The sequence below is a fragment of the Lissotriton helveticus genome, chromosome 4_1 (genome assembly GCF_964261635.1).
Source record: "Lissotriton helveticus chromosome 4_1, aLisHel1.1, whole genome shotgun sequence".
NCBI classification, from domain to species: domain Eukaryota; kingdom Metazoa; phylum Chordata; class Amphibia; order Caudata; family Salamandridae; genus Lissotriton; species Lissotriton helveticus.
This window is the reverse complement of record NC_136063.1, coordinates 2,022,515,884-2,022,539,244: the sequence shown is the minus strand read 5'-3', so window position 1 is coordinate 2,022,539,244 and position 23,361 is coordinate 2,022,515,884. Positions and strand designations below refer to the sequence as shown.

At 42.6% G+C, this 23,361-nt stretch overlaps 1 protein-coding gene across 3 annotated transcripts in view; it reads left to right on the top strand.

Moving 5' to 3' along the window:
• Window positions 1–23,361, top strand: part of CD99L2 (CD99 molecule like 2) — a 497,554-nt gene that overhangs the window by 265,788 nt on the left and 208,405 nt on the right. For 2 of the 3 annotated variants that reach the window (XM_078688658.1, XM_078688657.1), the window contains exon 4: window positions 2,017–2,082. The exons of the other annotated variant lie outside the window; for it this stretch is intronic. In XM_078688658.1, coding sequence (XP_078544784.1) covers window positions 2,017–2,082 — 66 coding nt within the window. The remainder of the gene's footprint in view (window positions 1–2,016; window positions 2,083–23,361) is intronic. 3 annotated transcript variants of the gene reach the window in all.

The following is a 23,361-nucleotide window of genomic DNA, read 5'->3' as shown; positions in this document are numbered from 1 at the left end:
CTATTTTTGGACGCTATTTACCGCGAAGTCTGACTTCGTGGTAAATAGCGAAAACTAAGAAAAATGCACTTTAGTGCATTTTTCTAAGTTGGATGTTACACACACACATGTCCTTTGGACATGTGTGTGCGCAACATCAGTCTACATTTACATTTCAGGGGTGCTACAGGGTGTCCTTTGGACACCCCTGGCACCCTTGAAATCGCATCCTTATTTGCGATTTGCAAATTGCTAATCGCAAATAAGGAATGACTCCATTCCTTATTTGCGATTAGCAATTTGCTAATCGCAAATAAGGAAGCTGTAGAAATCGCAAATAATATTGCGATTTCTACATGAATCCTGTTTTGCGAGTCCTTAATAGCGATTCCTTAATAATCGCTATTAAGGACTTGCAAATCGGGACAATGTTGAATCTGGGCGTTGGAGCCTTGTCGACCTGACCCCCATAGAAGATTTTCAGATCTATATAACTGGGATGTATGACATTACAACGCATGCTTTTACATCGCATGCCTTTACAACGCGGTTTTTACAACGCATGCCTTTACAACGCATAGTGGGCGCTGGATAGTGAATTGTTTAATTTACTATTCCAACTCCAGTCCCCGTGGATAGTAGGGAAGGTGTTGGATAGTACATTAAACCTATTCCCTATCCTAGAGCGCCCCCCAGCATTATGCGTTGTAATGGTTTGCGTTTTAAAAGTTGCGTCGTAAAGGCACTGCGTGGTAAAAGTTGCGTTGTAAAGGATGTTTCCCATATAACTGTTACTGTATTGTCTTCTTATTAGAAAAACAATTTTTCATATATTTTAACATGAGTTTCCAGTGTTAAATTACACTGAATGAGTCATAACCAGTGAGTATTCAGGGAATTGTATTATCTTTTTGGACACTGATACTTATAATAGGCTTGCTTGTTATTGCTTTTTTAATTACATTTTTTTAAACATCTAATAGCTTTTGAGTATTGCTTTTATCATTAAATTGTTTTCCTAAGCTATAAGAACGTTAGATAGTTAATTATGCTCCCTGATTATGCTTGCTTTGTTTGTGATTAGGCGGATCTATTTATTGCTTATCTTCACTGACTTGCCTATGGTATTAGGATTTTGAATATACTGCTATTTATTTGAGTACATTCAGCTCCGTTATTTTAATAAAAGTTGCATTGTCTCCTTCATTTTACATTCTTATTTTTCTGGTTTTAATTCGTAATCGATGAATAGTGAGTTCCTTAGATGGATATCTTATTTGCATTCTTTGACACCCAGCCATAGAGTTGTTGTAAGCAGCAAGAGCTCCTACAGTCTTCTTACACAGCGTCGCAGTACACAAGCTTACAGTACTCACTAGTCACTCAGAAATGTTAGGTTGCACTCCAGTGGAACGCTCATAATGTGTACAGTAAGTTGAGCTCTGACCTGAGCCCTCCCCTTAAACAGTCAGTGCTACGCTGTGAGAAAATATCTGACGTGACTGCATATGCAAATCCCGCCCAATCAACGGCCTATGATCCGAGCGGGGAGACAGGAAGTGACTCCATTGAATGAAAAAGAAGTTACGCAGATATTTGCGTGAAAATCACAAACCGTTACCCACATAGAACCTTCACACCCCCGCCCCAAATATTTAAAAATGAATTGGACTGCGTGATTGTTTAGAATGGTAACATGAATTAGAAAGTCTTTCACTGAAGTATAATAAGGGGGATCTTTTTCTTCATTTTGCTTTGCTATAAAATTTGTTACCTGACTTGTTCTTCTTTAACCGTGACAGACGACTGCCATGGTGAACATTTTGAATCCTGACCTCACATTTGTTTAGTGTCTTAAGTTCGATTTTACTGATTGGTAAATGTTGCTAGTCAAGGAAACGGATGGTAATGCGTCTCTCATAGTTTTTGGTTAAAATACTATTGTAGATGGATAACCTAGATCCAGTGTAGACTGGAGTTGGGTGTGCGGGCCTTTGTTTTGTATTTGATGAGCTGTGATGTACCTTTGTTTAACAGGTGGTTTTGACTTGTCTGACTACTTTGACACTAAACCAGCCACTAAAGCCCCTCCAAAGAAACCAGGTAAATTTCAGCTTCTTAGTTGTTTTTTTTTTGCACGTTTCCTTATGCATGTGATAGTACAGGTAACTTACTTTGTTAAATAAAACTAATGCCAACTCTGTGTTCCTACAAAGGAATTACTTGGCATACATATGTATGCAGAGCCAATGAAAATAAATGTGTTCCAGGGTAGCATGTTATTTGGAACAATTGTACTAATAAACGTGCATTCACTCATTTATGACTGCATGCAAAGGTCATTCTTAACATAGCACATACAACATGATTAACTTTAGAAAATGCAGTTTACTTAATCGCAAATTCCATGTACCATTTTCTTTGCAGTGAAAATGGGCTGGGTCCATAGTAAGAGAGGTGGCCTGTCATTACGGGCCCTGGGGCTCAGCCTCACCCCCTTTTTCAAAGCACAATACATGTCTGTCAGGTTGGGGAAAAGATCTGCCTGACAGACATATAATGGTCTAGCAACCTAAGCCAGGTTTTCTGAACTGAAGATCCTAGTGCTGATGGCAATGATGTCATTTGCCCGGTAACATTCTGCAGGGTTCCTCTCTCTCATGACAAGGGGGAGCGCCACAAACAGTTATCACTGTGCACTTCAGGATTAAGTGTAAAAGTGCTCGGGAGGGATGACTGCCTTTCAGTGACGCATCACAGCACCCATCCCTAACTCGGCACAGTCTTCGGTGGAATCAGTAAGTCTAATTGACCCCACTCTGTAACGAGTTAGGGAAGGTACTTCTCTCATTAGCGAAACCCTGACAAGGTTGCTCAATGAGAGGAGGCAGCTGGATCTTCTTTTGTTGCGTAAGTTATGACTTTGGCAGAACTCTACAAGTTGTGCTGCTTTGATCAATTCTAATCTGGACAGATTATTAGGTATTATCCTGGGAGACAGACTACCAGAATGTTAATCGAAATTTAGGGTCTGGAAGTATTTTGGAGGTAAACCTGCAGGAGGTTTCCCAACTTGCTTAGTTGCATATATGGATGTTTAAATATCTGTGTTGATCTTCATTAGAGATTTGGTAAGGACATCTACTCGGACAGTCTAAATTGCAGTTTTTGCCACTTCGTCAGCTGCCAAGTTCCCTTTAGTGTGAATACCACTACGCTGATTACCTAAAGTGTGCCTCACATGGACCAATGAAATCTTGTTTCATAAGACTGCTATCTTTCCCCAAAGCAGAATATTTTTGATAGGCTTTCCATTTGAATCCTTGAGTCCATTCAGCCGCCAATGTTGCAAATCGGCATTGTAACCTTGCATACAGAAAGCTGTGTCGGACACAATAGGTGTGGGAGCTGATGAGTCAGTCTTTTGTAATGCAAATAGCAGGGCATGCAACTCTGCATGTTATGCAGTACTGTCAACTAAGAGTTTGGTGTGGGTGCGTTGTGGAAGGAGCTCACAATCCTTCACTACACCTTGCACTGCATCGCAGGCTATGGTGTACTTGTATTTGGTTCCTACAGAGGGTTGGGTAGAGCCATCTGTGTTTAAGATGCTCTGGTAAGACTCAACAGACAAAGCCTCTGGAGTCGGAGCAGTATCCTATTCATATTCGAGAAAATGTTGTGTACGAAGAGAGGATTCATACTGAAAATGTACATCTACTGCACTCAAAGAAGTGGCCCACTGCACCCATCTTGGCTGTAGGGCATGAGCAATAGCAATACTTGCCTTCATGGCCGCTTCTATCGCTGGTACGGGAAAAACAATAATGATATGTTTTCCCTGCACCAAAACGGCAATCCTTCAGAATAGCTGTTTGTACAGCCATCCGGATTTTTTCAATGGAAGCAAATCGGGCGTCAGCCAGGAAATACAAGTAAGACTTCTAGGCAACGGGGATGGTCTGTCTTTCATTATAGGTTACGTAGGTGTAACCTTAGTGACTGAGTATAGCTCTGATAATCAGGTTGATTTTATTGTCCTTAGTTTGTAAATATTTAGTCTCAAGCATGTCTGCTTGAAGAGCATAAGACAATACCTCAGGATCTGGTGTAAGAGCTCCATAATTCGTGCTGAAAACAAGGCAGGGCTATTCTTATAGCTCATAGACAAACGTCGGAATGGAAACTGCACTCCCTCAAAACTGAAATTGGTTACTCACTCATATCCAGTGTAGTTTTATGTTTTTTCCGTACCAGGTTCAGCATTAAACCTGAACTATGTGCATTTTGCACTACATATGTTTGGGTGTGCGAATTCAGATTTCTATAGTATGACTATTTTATAGGATGGTTCTGGTTTAGAGTGTGTTCATAAGTGAATGGCAAGGCACACATATGGCTTGATACTACAGTTGGTGTAATATTGCTTTGATACCATGTTTTGCTTCAGGTTTTAAAAAGGGTATTGTGAATTGTGGTTCACTATGTAGGAGAATAACATGTGGACAAGTATTCGTCCCTCCACGCTTGGTTTCTTTGTAGAGCTGGAGCTTGTCTCATGGCTCATTCACTCTCAGGAATCACCCTGATATATTCAGGTACTTTGGTAGAGAAAGCTGCCCTTATAACTTTCTCCCCACGAGTTTCTTCCTGAATGAAAGCTGGGGGTGAGTCTTCTTCAGCTAGGATGATGTCATAATCATTGCATAATTGAGTCCAGAAGACTGCTTTGATAATACGTGGTATGTCCCCTTCAATTTGTATTCTTAGATTGTTAACCCTATCAGGAGGATTTAAATATTCATCTGGAGTCTCGATTTGTATGAAGTCATCAGTTGGATTCACAGCTGGAAAACTCTGAAGCATCTGATGTACTATTGTGACTTCTTTGGCACTCTCTAGAAGCACTCTCACCCAAGTCCTGTCTTAGAATGACTAGTAGCTAGAGTGGCATGTTTTTTAGAAAGTCCGGCCACTTTCTTCATTTTAGGTCTCGCCTAGGCAGCGCTTGCGCTGCTGCTACAAGGCATGCTGTATGCAGCATATGGGTTTTAAAAGCTCCCCCCATTTTCAAGCACTGCCCCGTTACATGTGTTGTTACTCAGAGTTTGTGAACACTACTTCTTTCTTTAAGCTTGAGCACCTGAGACCAGTGCTCGTGATTTACAGAGCTCTGTTGTAAAGCTGTAAATCTTGCTCTCATCTTGCCACAGTGTCAATTGTCAGCTCTTTACACGCAAGTCTATAATGTCACTCCCTCCACCCCCGTGTTTATTTGTAAAGGTGGCTACTATGTTAGTCTGAATCATGTTACCCAGTTTACCTCTTGATTCAGGTTTACTCACTAAGTCTGGGCATGGAGGGAGGAAGCACACCATTGCATTTTTCACTGTGGCTGGTGGAAGTGAGTGTTTTTGTTTTACTTGGCAGCGGGCTGGCTGGTTCGCCATATGAGGTTTACAGGCCAGCAGTGCATCGTGTTTCTTGATCGCCCCACGCTTTGTGTTAGGGGGCTCTGCAGACCGTGTCTGCAGCTTGCTACCTGTATTTTGGGTAATTGTGCCTGGGGGAAGTAAGGGCGCACATATATCCAAGGGGTGTGGCATTTTTCAGCCGAGCCCTTTGTATTCTGTTTATTTGCAGTTATGATTGCAGTGAAATCGACGAGCAGCATTCACCCATTTTGGGTAAACGATGATGCGGGTATCTGAAAACCTGTGTTTTTGTGCCCATCAAACTCGGCGTTCGTTATGCATAGTAAAGGTGGATTGCCACTACACCTTGGTGATCTGGAAAGCGAGGCTTGCTGTCTGTATGGATTTTCATTTTGTCATGCATTCTAACATTATTAGGTGTACTCCCTGGAAACATCTTGAACTGTTGCATCTCCTTGGATCCCACTGCAGAAGATGAAAATTAAGGAACCTTTGTTAATGTAAGGCAGTGGGGGGGTGTCTGTTCCAAAAACATTATTTTTCACGGAAGCTGTTTCTGACTTAACTGTGATGTCGGAAATGTCGATTCTGTACTGCATGTTCATCCTAATAATTGATTTTTAGAAAGTTGGTATGTGTGGAGAAGAAGCAGTTACTAATGCACATTACAGCAGTGTGTTGTGTATGTGGCATCTATACTGGAATTTGAGGTAACCGGTTTGGTTGAAGGCATTTTTTTAAAGGATGTACTACTTTCAGATATGGCAGATGTTGCTAAACATATTGCACTGATTTTTATTTCATATCTATGAAAATATAGTAAATTTGAAGGTCACTGCTAATGACGATGTATGGTGGCATCCTAGCTATTAGCCAACGGTCCATTTAACCCCTCCCACCAAGTTTATCCTTTAAATTCCTGGCAAAATCAGTGGCTGAAGGTGCTTATTTTAGGGCGGTAGGTGATAAATTGAAAGGAAATGCAGAGGTATATACGATTTCGTTTTTCTGAACCAAAAAAAACTGCCTTCAATAACATAGTGTGACATCATCAAACCTAAGGAGACTATCACATGAAATAACACAACACCATACCACCAAAAAGCAACATGATTCAACTCCACATAATTGCATTCTACTCAATACCTCATAATTACACCATGCATAAAACCCCTGTCACATAGCAACAATCCACATAGATTCTGCAGACCATGCCACATAATTCCAATCAGCATAATTCCACCTTACACCGCAAAGTTTCATGCCTCGCAATTCAACTCCACACATTTCCATTTCACACCACATAAATCAACACCAAACCACATCATTCAACACAACACAATTACACAACACACCACATACATCCAATCCATACCACAGAATTCCACATTGTGACACAAATATCAATTGCCCACCACATAATTAAACTCCACTACATATTACTCCACACCACAAAATTCCATTCCACATAATTACACCTCTTGACACAGTCCTACTCCACATAATTCCAGTACATGCAATACCATACAATAACTATCCACATAATTCGAATGCACATTAGCGCATAATTTTGCTACACAAATCCACTCCACTACGCACAATTCCACCACACACAATTCCACAACTAACAATACAAATTCAACCCACATAATTCACCTCCACACTACATACATCCACTCCAAAGCCAAACACATGGGTAAAAGACACAACGCCAATAGTTCTAACTCTCACAAATGTGAGACCTATCGCATTGCAAATGCTTGTTTACTGGGCTTTTAGAGTCCAATCCGTTCTCTTTTTTACGCTGATATCAGTCTTGTGCTCCTTCACTTTTCCTACTGTCCTCCTCTTTTCTTCGGTACTCTGATTGGCTCCCCCTTTTGTTTCTTTTACCTTCAATGTCCTGAAAAGAACGCGAAGAGCTGCTATCCGACTGCTGATACCGTTCAGACCTTTACATTTTTTTGCAGTCTCTTAAGTTATAACCAAGCCTGCCGGATTACCGAGAAGCGAGTGATCCAGTCCAACTTATTTTTTTCTTTTTGTTTTTTCTACCCTTCTGTTGCAGATTTCTCATTAGTCCTTTGTGTCATTTTTTTAGGTTTTATGTGCGGCTTAACAGGTCGCTTGCCTAAGGTATTTCTACATACAGAGGTATAAGCGTCCATGATTATTTTTGGTAGTTCCCGTTCAGGGGCCAGAGCTGCTTCCACGCTCTTAAGTATAGCAAGAGCTGAGCCCTCTTAACACCCCTCCCCCCCAGAGTTACTTTTGCTGTGATAGCAGGCCTGGAGCTGAAAGTACGTTGTACAAGCCTCCTGTATTAGGTGGCTGTTTAGTTTATTACCCCTACTACCACCACATGGAATAGAGTTTCAGGGACAGGAATAGGAGTGTAAACAGCAAAGACTGGCTACATAGTCCTGTCATTGCTCAGAATTATCAAATTAACATGTCTGTACGTGTGTGCCAATTGACCACCAAACCTATTTTAGTGTTTTGAAAAAGTTAGAGGGACTTCCAAATCTGCCACCATATATTAATGAAACTGCCCTGAGGCTGCATCGAACTCTACCCTGGAGTAAAAAAGTTTCAAAGTTATACGCTGGATGTGCAGCTATTACAAAAGTAATTGCCATCCCCTCCTTGGGGACACCTCGAACTTTGAGGTGTTGAGTAACTAATTCCCTGCCATTGGCCCATATACCGATAGGTGCCGCCATGATAAATGGGTTCAATTTGTAATTGGAAGCAAAGGATTCCTAACCCACACAGAATGGGGAATAACCTTTTATGAGTCAAAGTTGAGGAACCTACGGAAATAAGTGCTTCTTTATTTCCAATAGGAGGTAACCACAATTACTACGGACGTTTCCGTAATGATGTAATAAGGGTTCAGATGTGTGAGAGAAGTGTAAACTACTTAAGGTGTAGCCGTACGATATGAGCACCACATTGGATGCCAACTGTTGCGTAAGTTACAATTTTGGCATAACTCTACAAGATGTGCTTTCCCACCCACTGCTGTGACGGGTGAACTTGATTTAATGCAACAGCGATGAATGTGAATATCAAGTTATTGTTGACCCACAAGACACTATTTAACGTGTAACTGATATAGGAACATTGCTTTTGGGTTAATAACAATCCCATAAAGAGATCATGGGCACCGTGACAACAGCAATAAACCATATTTCGTTATTCACAGTATCACACACACTGTACTAAGAAGAATGAGCACTTTTACGTTAGAAACAGATTATCCCTGTTGTAATAAATTATTTTCAGTACATCTAAAACAACTACACAGAATATTATAAAAACAGCAACGAGACACATTCTAAATAGCGAGACCAAATAAACATTCCCAACATTGCTAAAATTTTTTTTTATCTAGAACCTAACACCCTAATGACTACTTCTATGTGCTATACTATGAGAACATGAAAGGCAGATCAACTTGCAATCTAGAGTTTCATAGGGAGAAAAGACCCACTGCATACCTTGTTTACTGCAAAGGCCGTCTTTATCACTGTAAGCGTGAAGACAGTATTTCCCACGAAGAGCAAGCACCGACTGCAGTAGCAGTTGGTCTTCCTCTGGGACTTGGCTTTATCAGCTTCAGTCTTCAGATGAGATGTGACATCTGTGAATGTGCTTGCACTTGTGTGCTTTTGATTGAATGTGCGTGAGTATGTGCTTGCGTGTCTGCTTGTGCATGGATGGATGTGAGTGTGTGCAAGTGTGTACTTGTGAATGGATGGGTGTTTGGCGTGTGTGTGTTGTGAATGGATAGATGTGTGTGCACTTGTGAATAGATGGTTGTGAGTGTGTCCGCTTGTGGATGGGTGGAAGTAAATGTGCGTGTGTGCCTGTTCCACTACTCTTGCAGGTTGCTTTACGCTGTGGCATATTTACAAGACCTAATAATTGAGATATTATCTCACATCGCTTATTTACTGCCTTCTGCTCTGATAAAATAAGAGTTCTAAATATAGAAAAAATACCATGTCATGCTACATATATGCACGTCTGCCAAGAGTAATTGGGTAATTACAACCATTGTTGAGGGAGACCAAAGGGCATTGTGTCCCACCTGGAGGCTCCATCTCTGATGGATCATGACACCTTTCCACACTCAAGATTGGTGATAAATGTCGCCTGGAGGTATGTTTTTCTCTCCAGGCGCTATTATGGCTAGTTTTGATTATAACATCTCAACATTTATTTAAAAAAATCCTAAATAATTATCATAAAAACCACAGTTTATTTGCAGTTACGGTTAAGTAATGAAAGAAGGAGCAAAGTATCCTATGGGAATTAAAGTGGGAAATAGCACGTTTGTATTCCCTCTCCCTTTCTCTTGGCCCCTGCATGTTTCTATCTGCACAAAACCGGTCATGAAAAATCTAGAGTCAATATAATTTTCGGTAAGTTTTGTGTAGATTTGAATGGCGCCACAGTTATTAAGAATATAAAAATGTCAATGCAAAGACAAACTTAACCACAACAGAGTTGATATGGCTGCCTCTGTTTTTATAATGTATAGTGTGTATATTGCACTGGTGACACTAGCACCAGTGTAATTATAGTTAGGTCAACCTTTCTGTGAGAAAGTGGATTATTAGTTGAAATGGATGGTAGTACCGTTCAAGTAATAATGGCACTGTTCTTTACTAGGTCCAGTTATGTCTCATTAATATAAACCTGAGCTGAATCCTTGGTAGCGGTAGCAGAGAACATTCTTAAACAGCGGCGGGTGGCAAAGGTAAGCGCGGTGGGGCGGGGCAGCACCCAGTATGGGGGAAGCCAACAGATGACGGAATAGGTAATATTTATTTATTCAATTATATCTATTCCGTCGTCTGTCAACTTACCACCCCTCCCGCCCGCCTCACCACATTTGCCTGTCCCGGGCGCCGCTGGTCTTAACTTAGGAGAAATGTGTAAAACAATTATCAGTACCAAAGTTGAAAACACAACACAATTAAAATCCCACTCCAATGCATAAAAATAGTATACATTTTCATGTTTACAAAGATACCAAAACTATAAAAATCAGATGTGGGGAACCAATTATATGAATTTCTAAAGGTTTGAATAAAAATAGCGGCAAAAGCTTTAGGCACCAAATGCGGTCATCTGGTTGCGCCTGACCAGTACTTAGGTACCAGTTTACGCCAATATGATTGAACACTGATCAGATACAGAAAGCAAGTTCATCCTGGTGAGGAGTTTTAACTTCTGGCTTAGTCTCTGAAATGGAAGTTGAAAATCCTCAGCTGGGCAAGGCGGCTGGCTGTGGCCAAGATGTGCAATGTGTAAAGAAAAAGAGCCCCCTGCGGGTAGATGAGAGTTCCTCTAGGTAGGGAAAGTATAAAGCATACAAAACCTAGATCAACTCACAATGGTTCATATAAGGTATTGTAACACTTAAACATATAAGGGCAACAACTCCATAGTAAAGATTAATGCATATATTTATTCAAAACATTCATAAAATCTGGACAATACAAAATGTGTTGCATACTAATTAACATTCACACTCCAGTCATATCAACAAGATTGGTTCCTTGAGGCTGGATAGCTGTTGGATGCAACGGGAAAGCTCAGAGCGGGAGAAATTCAAAATTCACACCCAAGAAATGTCCCTTTGCCGGCTGGATACTTTTGCCGCCTTTGCCCGGCGAAGATTTAAGCACTCAGGATATGGCTTCCCACAGACGCTTGATCAAGGCTTCTGTCGAAACGTCTATGGGACAGCCAAACTTGTGGTGCATGCAGTATTTCCTTTATGGTGGTGAACGGAGTTCTTGTAGAGATTGGACTAGCATTTTCGGCCCAACTGCGCATTGCTGTCTGTATATATGGGTGTGTATATATATATATATACATACATATATATATATATATATATATATATATATATATATATATATATATATATATATATATATGTATAAATATATATATCCAACAACACAAGGTAACCTTCAGTGAGGACGCCCACCCGGAAAACAACACCTCTTCAGGTGAGGCTGCAGAATTCAGCTTGCATAAAACTGGCTTTATGCGTTTCGGCATTTTCATCCTTGTTTAAAAGCCGAACAAACAGCAGCCATTGTTGTATAACACCTGCTTTTTATTAAATGAGTCCAGCCCCAATGAGCGTATACTCGCACCTCAGTGGGCGTATGCAGCATTGCATTTTGATATTTGCAGTCTCTACACAAAAATTAAATCCCCAACTGGGTGTTGCCGTATACCTCAAATCTATATCATTGAAAATACTCAGTGGGTTCATGTAAGCAGAAATTATGTAGTATGACGCAAATACTTAGTCTCTCACGTATGAGTTTTTTCCATGGATGGGACCAGGGCACCCACACAAGAGCCCAGTTCCTTGGGAGCCAACAACCCCTCCTGTTACCATGTCATGAGTGATGTAATATGTGAGGTCATAAGCAGTGCATTGCAGGGGCGTAATTATAGTTGGCTCAGGTAACTATAACTGCTTAATTTTCCTGGTTTTGTACAAGTGAAATCTGAGGCGAACTATAATGTCCCTGAAACCTTTGGGTTTTTCAGTGAATTGCTTAGTTTTTTAATTCTGGTTCATAACTATAACTTCCCTGTAACCTTTGTTTTTTTAAGTGAATATATAAGTATATATTTATTTGTATAACACAGTGGTGGTCGCCACAGTTTAGTTATTATCCAGCTACACTTTGATAAGGCATTTTTTTGATGTGCCTGTAACTTTAGTGTCCAAGAAAGTACTGCATTAAATTTGGCAGTCGCTTGCCGTAGTAAGCTGAGTTCAAGCATGTCATTTTGTCACAGAACAAAGTAGAGGGGGGATAACAAAAATACGTGTTTTTCCATTTTAGCTCCTGTAGGACATTTTGCTTATACCTACAACCCACACTACTGAATGGAAACACACCAGACTTTGCATGAAAGTAGAACTTTAATACAAAATTGGGCTTTCGTTAGTTTTGTTATCTGTTCAGTAGTTTTGGAGATAAAAGTATCTTTTTAAGTTGGCGGGCAGGCTTTAAAGTAATAACACATTTCTATGTTCCTTCAACTAATGTAAAAAACAAAGGGATCCCAGTGGATGAGGTAGGCTTTTCTCCCAATGTTCCTTTCCATACTTTGGTTTCAGAGTAAAAAGTGTGGTTACGAGAGCTCTGATTGTCTGCTGCAAGGCAAAGAGTTATCTCGCAGCACCCATTTTAGGATGTGGGACTAGGTCCCTCCTGCAGGAAACAGGGCCCTGACTCCCCAGGCCAAATTAGGTGAACCCTGAAAGATCCATTCGCAGGAGGAAAAAAAAGTTTAAAAGTAGCTTGATACCTTTATGGGGTTTGCGAATCCACAACCCTAAAAATGGCAGCTGGGGTCTGTAGTACAAACAAAAGGTGAACTGCAAATTCCAAAAAACACCAACTAGCCAAAGTCAAAGTATTCAATCCAAGCCCTGTGAGCAGCTGGGGTTGGCCCCCTGAATTGGCTGCCTGCGGTTAGCCTTCGGTGTACACGGCAAAGGCTGTGCCCAGTGGGGCTTAGCCACAAGCAGGTGGAGTAGGCTACCTGCGGGGGTTGCTTTCAGGGACTGGCTGGAGGCTGTGCCTCGAAGGGTTTGTTGCATGCAATGTTTTGGCTGGCCACAATGTGGTTTGGCTGCATGCTGAGGGTGTGCAGCAAAACCAGATTGATGAATTGAGTGCTTGAATTGAAGTCAGCCACTGGCAATAGCTCGGGCCTCATCCAGATCCATCATCAAGCAATCCCCACCAGACATGTCCAAAGAGTGTGCATTACTGTGATTTCCCCCCTTGGGGAATCGAGTGCAGGATCCAACCAGGTCATTTTATTTGGCACCCACCTACCCATGCATGCATTGCTTTATTGACTCATCTCATATATCCATCACATTTACTCGCGGTCACTTGCACTCAGTGACACACCAAAAACATATATGTTCTCGCTTTTTAAACCATGTAAACCATTTTTTTGTTTTTTAAAAGTTGTTATTGTTTCTCTCAGCGCACATCCTTTGACTTCTGGACAGCCAGCACCCCACTGCACAAAGCATTTTGCTACCTGCCCAAGAATTGGTTCCTGAGTTAAAACCTTAGCTGGCCTGGCTCACCACCTAGTGTGGTTGGTGAAGTATGTGTTTTTTCAGGTTTTTCAATGAAGCCTGCTATTTTATGTTCGTTTTGATTGTTTGTTTTGTTTGCAGCAAGATGGACTTTTCTTAAAAGAATATATTTTTCAACAGTGCTTCAATCAATTGTTTAAACTTTTATTTAACAACATAGTTGCAAACTTTCTATATTTTACACTTTCAAAAAAGTGCCAATGGAGCTTTTTTTTTTATTTCAATAGTTTTTAATGGTTGTTTTTGAACAGATCTGAACAAATAATATAGCACATATGAAAAAACAAAAGAATATATGCAATGAGAGATAACAAAATACAATAAGGATTGGAATGAAGGTGACACCATGGCAATGTAAGAACAACGAGCAGGATAAACAATCAGCAACAAGTTGAGATAAACAAAAGGCTGTAGCTGTCACCTCATATAAACCCTGACCCGCGATAATATAATATGATATACATAAAGAACATTTTTCTTTTAAAAAAAAGTTTTTAGCAGTGTTTATTGAACAATAGTCTGATTACACAGCCAGTTGCCTACAACCCTGAGGCAGGCGGCGCCGTTGTTGGAAATCACATTACACAGCTGTATATGCCAATGACCCCATGGTCAGGCAGCGATTAGCAATCCGTGGGCATCTCGCCTCTTTATGCAATCATTACAGTGCAATCTTATATTTAGGCTGTAGCACTAACGGAACTTGAGTTACCCCGCCCCCCTCCCCCCCCTCTGCCAGTATGATAAATCCATATGTTAACTGTGATAGGCAATGTCCTACCCTCCTGCCAACCAAACCATGCATATACAATTTGCACATATCGACATTCTGCAGCTTTTTAGGCGGTCTCTTACACTTGGGCCGTGGTCTATGTCCTGCCGTTTCCCAACAATTCTCATTCAAACCTTATTATCCCCGCCCTACGTGGAGTGAGGCATCTGCAAGTCTGACCCACCCGATCTCATCCAACCAGCAAAAGGTTCCCAGATGTCAGTTGGTCTAGCTCTGCTGGGCATTTATTCCCAGAAAGTGGACAGTTGGTCCCTATCCCTCCCGCTATCGTGGGAGGTTTTTTTTTTCTCCAATTTATGGCTACTTCCCGTTTCGCCAGCAGCAGCAGCATAGCCGTGAGCTTACGGTGTTCCTTCGGGATGTCCCTTGCATACCCCAACAGTGCCAGCAGCGACGAAGCTGATAGTGGAGCATTTATTATATGTCCTATGTGTCCAATTATGTCTGCCCAATATTGCGCTATAGGTCCACAATCCCAAGCCAAGTGAGTAAACGTGGCGCTCTGAGCCCCACATCTCCAACATCTCACATCCGGGTGTATCCCCATACGATGCAGTTGCGATGGGGTACGTTATGACCTATGTAGGAAATTGTAATGGATTAATCTTAGCATATAGTTTGGTGAGAGCTGCTCCAGCTGGGAGCAGCAGAATTGCCATTGGCTGTCTGTTATATGTAGCGCTGTATCCCTCTCCCAGTCTTCCTTGGATGTAGTGCGGGTGACTGGAGATTCTCCCTGTGTTATGCTGTATATACTAGTGATTAGTTTGCGGGGAGGGGATTAACCAACACATTCTCTAATGCTGGCAGGTTAGGTGGTGCGCCAGGGAACTCCGCGTACCTGGACCTGCATGCTGCCCTGATCTGATAGTATAACAGCATATCTGATGCGGTGGGTGTCTGTGAATCACACATCTGTGATAGTGTTAAAAATTTGCCGTTCGGGAAAAGATTTCTTCCTTTCACCAAGCTGTGTGCCTCTGCTCTCCTTTTAATTGCCAGTAAGGGGCCAGCAAGTGGATTCTCTCCTATCGGCATAGATGGTACATATATCACCTCCTGTCTCGCTCTGTTAGCAATACCTTTCCATGCCCATCTCATCGCTTCCACTGTATCAATTTCCTGATGTGGACGTTTGTAGGGCGCATTCACAGCCGTTTTTATTGGGAGTGGTGCGATGCTTGTCTATTTCTATCACCACATGGGGCTGAAATGGCATGCGGTGATGCCAATAGTGCAGGAATTGCGCCTGTGCACTGTAGGCATATAGTTCAAAGTCCGGAGCCTTAAGCCCTTCCTGCGCAAACGGAAGCGTCCGTATTTTCCATGAGATTCGTGGCTGTCTGCCTGCCCAAACTCACTCTAATATGTTGGATCGCAGCCTTTGAAAAAATTGAGCATGTAGTGGCATGGGAATATTCACAAACAGGTATAGTAGCTTAGGCAGTATAACCATTTTTGTAATGGCTATTCGCCCCGTTATGGACAGTGGCAGCGTCGTCCATCTCTGAATTTTGCTTTCCAACCAGTCTATCGCTTTGCCATAATTAGCTAGCCATATCTCTTGCAACGATCTGCTCATTTTGATACCCAGATATTTTGTCTCCCCTTCTACCCACTGTATCGGGAATTTGGTGTCAAATTGTGCTGTACAGTCCATTAGTGGCAGTAGCACAGATTTCGACCAGTTAATCTGAATCCCAGTCAATCCTCCATATCTTATCAATTCCCTCATCACTGTATCAAAGATTTCCCTAGGGTTAGTCAGATATATCATCATGTCATCTGCGTACATTGATATTAACAGGCCTCTTGTCGTAAACCCAATGCTCCTTTGTGTGTGATGTTGCCTGAGTTTGGCAGCCAGCGGTTCCGTGGTTATAGCGAATAACAACGGCGAGAGTAGAAATCCCTGCCTCGTCCCTCTTGTTATATCGAAGGAATCAGATACCTGTCCATTAACCTTCACCCGTGCTGTTGGGTTTGTATATTGTATTTGAATCTGTCTGATGAATATGGGGCTGAGACCCATACAGGTTAGTAAATTAAATATTAATTTCCATTCTAGGAAGTCAAACGCTTTTGTGGCGTCGAATAGCGCCGCAAAGGCCTGGACATGAGGGACTAGATAGTGTGGCGTGCCAAAAAGTGTTCTCCGATTATGGGCAGTGGAGCGATGTGGTATAAACGCCGACTGGTCCGGGAATTCTATTTGCGGGAGCATGGGTTGAAGTCTGTTTGCTATTAACTTGGCGTATATTTTGGCGTCCAAATTTATCAGAGACAGTGGCCAATATGAATCTGGATTAATCAGGTCCTTGTCAGGCTTGAATATGGTTATTATTGTGAACTCACGCAGCGTTGGGGGTAATTCACCAGTTTCCATTGCCTCCAGGAATACCTGCAGCAGTTTGGGGGCCAAGACATCAGCATATTCCTTATAAAATGCTGCAGTCAACCCGTCTGCTCCTAGGGCCTTGTCACCCGGCATACTATTCATTACTTGTCTAATGTCTTCTGTCGTGATTGGCAGTTCCATGTATTCTCTGGCGCCGTTGTTAAACCATGCCAGTGCTATATCATCTAGATAGTCGAGTATGTCTGCCTGGGGCGGGTCCGTTTGTGAGGTGTATAACCATTTATAATATGAAGCCATTTCGTGTGGAACATCAGGTGGTGTTCTAACTATGTCCCCGCTGTCTGAGCGTAGTTTTGTTATGTAAGCTGTCCCTCTGGGTGTGCGTAGCAAACCTGCTAATGTTTTCCTGGGTCTGTTGCTTTCCCCGTAGCGTCTTGCCTGTGTGTACTTATTCATATATACCGTTTCCCTTTCTGCTTCTTCCTGAAATTCTTTCAGTTTAGCCCTAATCTGTGCTATGGTGTCAGTAGATGGGTTTACATAAATACAATTCAATGGGATGTAAAATAGAATAATAGAAACCTAAAGAAAATAGAAAAACTAGGAAGCAAAAGAAATATCGCTAATTATAGATACCGAATAGGTTAAGGTATGCGTATGTACGAAATGTGTACTTTTAAGGTCCTGAGAGCAAGTGTGAGGGCAATGAAATGGTCCTTTGGCTGGACCTTCGTGACTCCCAGATCATGGCGGTTTGTGAGATGTGAAATATCGATCTAGGCTGTCCCACATGTGTCTGAGTGGGGGTTTCCATGGAGAATTTTGCAGGGCCAGATTGTCAGTACCCCTTAAGTTGGAGACCCAGTTCAGCCAGCATTTGAAAGAAGCTTTCCGTGTGTCTTTCCAATTATTTAGGATGATCTTAATTGCTGCTCTCTGGAGTAGGTCTAGAAGCGCCCTATCGTTGTCAGTTAGGGTTTCTACTCTGAGGAACCAAATGTCCGCGTGGAAAGTTCTCTTTTGAGGGAGCATGAAAAGAGATTGGAGATGAAGTAAAAAATACTGTCCCAAAAGGGTATCACACATTTGCAAAATAGTAATAGATGGGCTAGGTCTCCTACCTCTTCATTACAGTTCCAACATGTAGGATTGTCACAGATTTTGCGTATATGTAGGCGGGCCGGTGTCCAGTAGGCCTTATTTAGAAGCCAGAATTTAGTCTGGGAAAGGGCTGGTGAGATTTTATTCCTCGAGACAGAGTGCCAAGTATTGGACCAATCGGCCTCAGACAGAGGGGTAGAGGAGTGTGACTCCCAGAAGGATACAATCTTCTTGTTGATGGTGGAGTGTTTTGGGCGGATTAATTTGTAGATCCAAGAGACTTGATGTCCTTATTTGTTTATTCTTGCTATGTATTGTGGCAGGGAGGGTGGTGAGGGCAAAAGTTTAGCTTTCGTCAGTGCTGCTTTTATTCTAAAAAAATGATAGAACTCTAAGGGATCCAGGTTGTATATTTTCTGTATTTCTTTGAATGCTAAGCGGTAAGCTGAGTCGAACAGCTGATATGGAAAACATATTCCACTATCAATCCAGGTTTCGTTGTGTAGTGTGTTCCCTTTGTATAGGATTTTGTGATTATCCCAGAGGGACTCGAGATTAGAGCTTCAAATGCTGGTATCTAAGTGTTTGTCCACTTTCAATAGCGCAGCCTAAGTGTTTTTAAAAATTGATTTTGAACAAGTGACGTTGGTGAAGTTTGAGGTTAGAAGGGCTGCTGGGGTGAGATTTTTGAGTAATGATTTTTCTATTTCTAGCCAGACTGGGGTATATTCTTCTGGTGGTACAAGCCAGTACGAACCCTGTTTTGCTAGAAATGCTGTTTGGTAGAGTGCTGTTTGGTAGAGTTTGAAGTCCGCCAGGTTTACACCCACCAAGCGTCTTGTAGAAAGAAGCTGAGAAGCCATCGAGGCCCGGGGCTTTGCTGCTTTTGAGAGATTTGATCGAGTTGGTTAATTATTTTTCAGATATGGGTTTCCCTAGTTCTGCATTTTCTGATTCTGGCAATCTCGGTAGGTTTAGGGAGACTAAGTAACTAGTACATACTCCAGAGTTTATTGTTTGTTTACTTTTATATAGATCTTTGTAGAAGGAGTGGAAGGCTTTTAGGATCTCTTTTTTTTTTTAAATGTTATTAGAGTCTTTGATCGAGGAAACCGTGAACTGTCCCTGTTTGTCTGCTTATCCATGTTCACATGATCTGGGGGGTTCAACCCTGCAGTTTGCCAACACTCTGATTGGTTGACTCAGTTTTCCCTCCTTCGCCACTACTTACTCTCTCCCCCAGGGTGCCATGACTAGGTGCACCGGTCAAGGGTGTCTAGACTTTCTGTTGGTCTTGTAAGCAGTTTTTTTTTTTGAACAATTCTTTTTTTATTAACAATAATCAACTTCAATTATTAAACCTGGCACATTACAGTTATGTATACAATTTGGTTAGGCACAAGCAAAGTAATTCACAACTAAACATCGTACACACGAAGGGGTAGATCAGGGAGAAAGCATTTCATCAAGGGTTAGCTGCAATGGAGGGGTACATATGTCCCTCTGTATCGATTCCAGGGTCCCCAAACACGGGACCATTTCCCGGGGCAGCCACGGGCCACACAGTCTTTTCACGGAACATGCACCAGTCCACGCTGGCCTTCCAGTCTTTCTTCGTTGGAGGGGCAGCCGCCCCCCCAGGCCTGGGCAATATTTCATTTGGCAACCATGAAGCCCAGCGTGGACCACATTGTTTGGTGTATATTCAGGTCAGTGGGCTCCCATATATTGAGCAAACATCTCCGCACCTCTGAGAGCAGGGGGATTCCCAAGACCGCCCCCATCACCATGTGGATCTCCTTCCAATAGGACTGAACATGCGGGCATTCCCAGATGATATGTAGGAACGTACCCAGTTGGCCACACCGCCTTCGACAGTCCCCCGTAGGTTCCCTACCCATCAACACCAATCTAAGCCCTGTCATGTATATTCTTTGTAGAATTTTAAGTTGGACCAGTCGCAGTCGTGCAGGGATAGCCACCACTCTGGGAGATGAAACGGCCTCCTGCCAGTCCTCGTCATCTAATTCGATAACATCTGCTACCCATTTTTGCCGGAGCTGTGTGAGAGGGTCTTCCATGTTATATATCAGCTTATTGTAGATCAAGGAGTTAGCCTTCTGGGGAAGGTGACCGTCTAGTATGCTGTCTTCCAATGGGGAGGACTCGGGGGAGTGGGGGGGGGCCCGGCGGGGAATGCCGAGCGCAGAGCATGCCGCACTTGTATGTAACAGAAGTGTTCTGAGTTGGTCAGGTCGTGTTGTTCTTGCAGGGATGCAAATGTTTTTATGTTACCTTTTTCCCACATGTCCTGGACACAGGAAATGCCAATTATATCCCACTTATTGAATCCCTTCGTCCGCCATAGGTTCCCTAGCTTCTCAGAATCCCATTAGGGGGTGGCTTATGTCAGTTTGCCCTCCCTTCCCAGAGATCTGGTGGCAGTATGCCAGGTTGTTATGGAGTGTCCTTGTAAGCAGTTCTTGACACTCTTTACCACACTAATACTCCTTAACACTCTCTTAGCAGGCTGGTGCTACAAATTTGGAACCTATTGAAGACCAGCCTTCTACGTGCCTGCTCTGGCGGTCATAAACTACTTGTAAACTGCAGTGACTTGCTTAAAAACCCAAGACTTGAAAACTGTCCCTACCTGTGTCATTCAATGGGTTGAATCCCTGCTACCTTCAGACCCATTAGATTAGTAATAACTGGGAAGCTGCATTTTCCAGTAGGCTGCACATCCTCTGCTCCTCGGTAGAAACCATATATTCTTAATTAATTTTTGGTCTTTAGAGAATTGGGTTGTTTTGGTAGATTGCACCTTTCACAGATATAACATTCCCTGGCAATTTTGCGCTGTGGATGGATACTTCCGCAGTCCTTCCAACGCTCTCCTGTGTGCCCAAAGCTTCTTTGAGAGATTATTTCCCATCCATATTATTCCCACTTTCCACATTCTTTTCTTTGTTCTTCTTTTGCTTGTCTCCTCTCCTCCTGTTACGTCCTCTCCTCTCTCCTTACTTGACCGTCTCCATATCTTTCCAACCAGTTGCTCTCCTGTCCCATTCTTCTCTTTCTCTTCCAACTTGTGTCTGTTGTCCAGTCCTCCGTCCTGTGCTGGTTATCCCTTTCCTATCTTTGGCTCACTCCCGTAGCCATACCTCTCTCTTCCACCGTCAACCCTACATCAATTCCCTTCTTCCCCCTACTTGTCCTATCTTTACCTGTCGCACTTTCACCCTTCACTCCTTTGGTTTTCTCTCTTCATTTAATCTCTCCCATACTCTCCACATCCTCAGAACAAATCCCTGACATCTCTTCCTTCAAATCTCTCCAATCCTTATCTGACTGCTACGTCCATCCAACTTTATCCATTCAGTGTCCCTTAAACTGTGACCCAGGAGCCTGAAGTAGCCTACCTGCCAACCTTCTGATTCTCTGAATTCGTCATCCTCTCTATCCACTTACTCTTATCCTACCCAGCCTGGTTTGTAATTATTAAGCTGGAGGACTCATTTGCATTGGTGATGGCACTGTTAATACCTCCCATGGAGGGATGACTATGTTGTAATACCCCATGTTGTAATACCCCATGAGCCACACCAGCCCTAAGAAGTTATCCGGACCATGTGTTTCTAGTTTTGAGTATTTTTGTTCATAATTCTTCACTTTCCCAATCTCCTACAGAATTAGGTTTAATCTCTACACTATAGTCAAACTGTTATATAATATAGTTAGTTTCCGCAGTATCACAGTCCTCTAGCTTGATCGCTAACCATTTCTTTTCTTATTCAGGTGCTTACTGTGATTATCTTCCTGATGTGTCAAAACTGACACAGTGGAATAAAAGTACCACTGTTATTTAGTTGGTTGGTCTCAAGTGGGTCATAATCAACGAGAAGGGAATTTGCAAGTGGACAAAGCACCTTTGTAATTATTGGGATGGTTGGTCTCAAGTGGGTCATTTTCAACAAAAAGGAAATTGGCTAGGAACCTATTAAGAGACAAAGGATCCTTGATTGACCTAGATGTCTTCCTGTAAGTCTACTGATGCTTCGAGAGAAACTTTTGTACAGTACAGAGGTGAATAATTTAAGCATGGTTGGTTACGTCGATAATTCTTCTATGTCCTCAAAGAAGAGTGAAGCAGCTGTTTCACCTTCCAATCCAATGCTACCATGAATCTCATAGAGATGTGAGTGTATAGTGTATTGTAGTGTATTGGTATATATATTGCATTTTCTATACAACTTGCAAGGCCTAAACTGTTTTTCTTAGTTGTCCAGTTGCATAATCTATATAGCGTTTCATACCCTTGGCAAGGTTGTAAAGCAGTCTAATTGGCATCAGATCCCTGGGTGCCCCTCCAAGTGCATGGTTGAAAGGGTGTTTATGGCTTCGCCTATGAAACTATCGGGACCACCTGTCCCAGGAGGCCACAGAGGAGGAGGGGGTGTGGTGACCGAGCCACTGCGCTATATAACACAACTGTGTAAAATACGGTGTGGGATGTACTTTTGAATCTCAAGGGACTTCCTGTCCCAGGAGGCCACCAGCAGGAGGAGGAGGGTGCGCGTTGACCGAGCCCCTGCACTATATAGCGCGTCCCTCTACAGCACGGCACGATTGACGCTTTTCAATCAAAAAAGACTACCTGTCCCAGGAGGCCACCGTCAGGGGGAGGAGAGGGTGTGGTGACCGAGCCCCTGCGCTTTGTAGTGCAACCATCTACAACACGCGTGGGCCACACACGGACCAAGGGCAGGCCCATCCTGCGCCTGTCAACGCCATGAAGAGCCAGGGCATGGCCACCCCTTTGGTTTTTGTCGGTTGCTGATGGACTCCGTTTTTAAATCCAGGTACAATATTATCATTCCTGTTTTGCAGATTGACTTTTTGCAACGGGCGGGACTCCGTAACCTGGCTGCCTGTGTTTAGAATCTCAGTGATTGCAAGGACTGTGGGCTGCTTGCTCTTCCTTTTGCTGGAAACTCATATATTTTTGCCGCCCACTTCCCTATCCACATCTCTCCATTCTTTCTGTGTCTCCTCTCACTAATATTGATTACCCTAACATCCAGGGGTCGGGATGGGTAACAACAGAGAGAGACAAGCTCGCATTATCATCACCCTTGCTCATTCATATTACACTTGACTTTTTTCTGGCAAGAGTTGTGGGGGTCGTTGCCTGAGAAATAGACTTGGCTGAGTAACTGCTCTCTTTTGGAGCAGGGCGCCCCCCTACTAATATGCTGCCTATTTCCTGACCTGAAACGGACAAAGGCCCAAATAGCATATTCGAACCCCCCACTAAGCAGTTGGAAACCATAGAAAATAATTGTGCTGATTTACCTCATGTTACACAGATACATTCTCAGAAGATTTGTTCTTCATCAGAGGGAGGCCCATGAGTGAAAAATAAATGCCAGACCAAGGCCAGATAAACTATTGATAACTGTGTTCCCCTTGGGTCAGGACAGAGGATCTGCCCTGGTGCTTTAATATGTGATCCTAGGTTGAG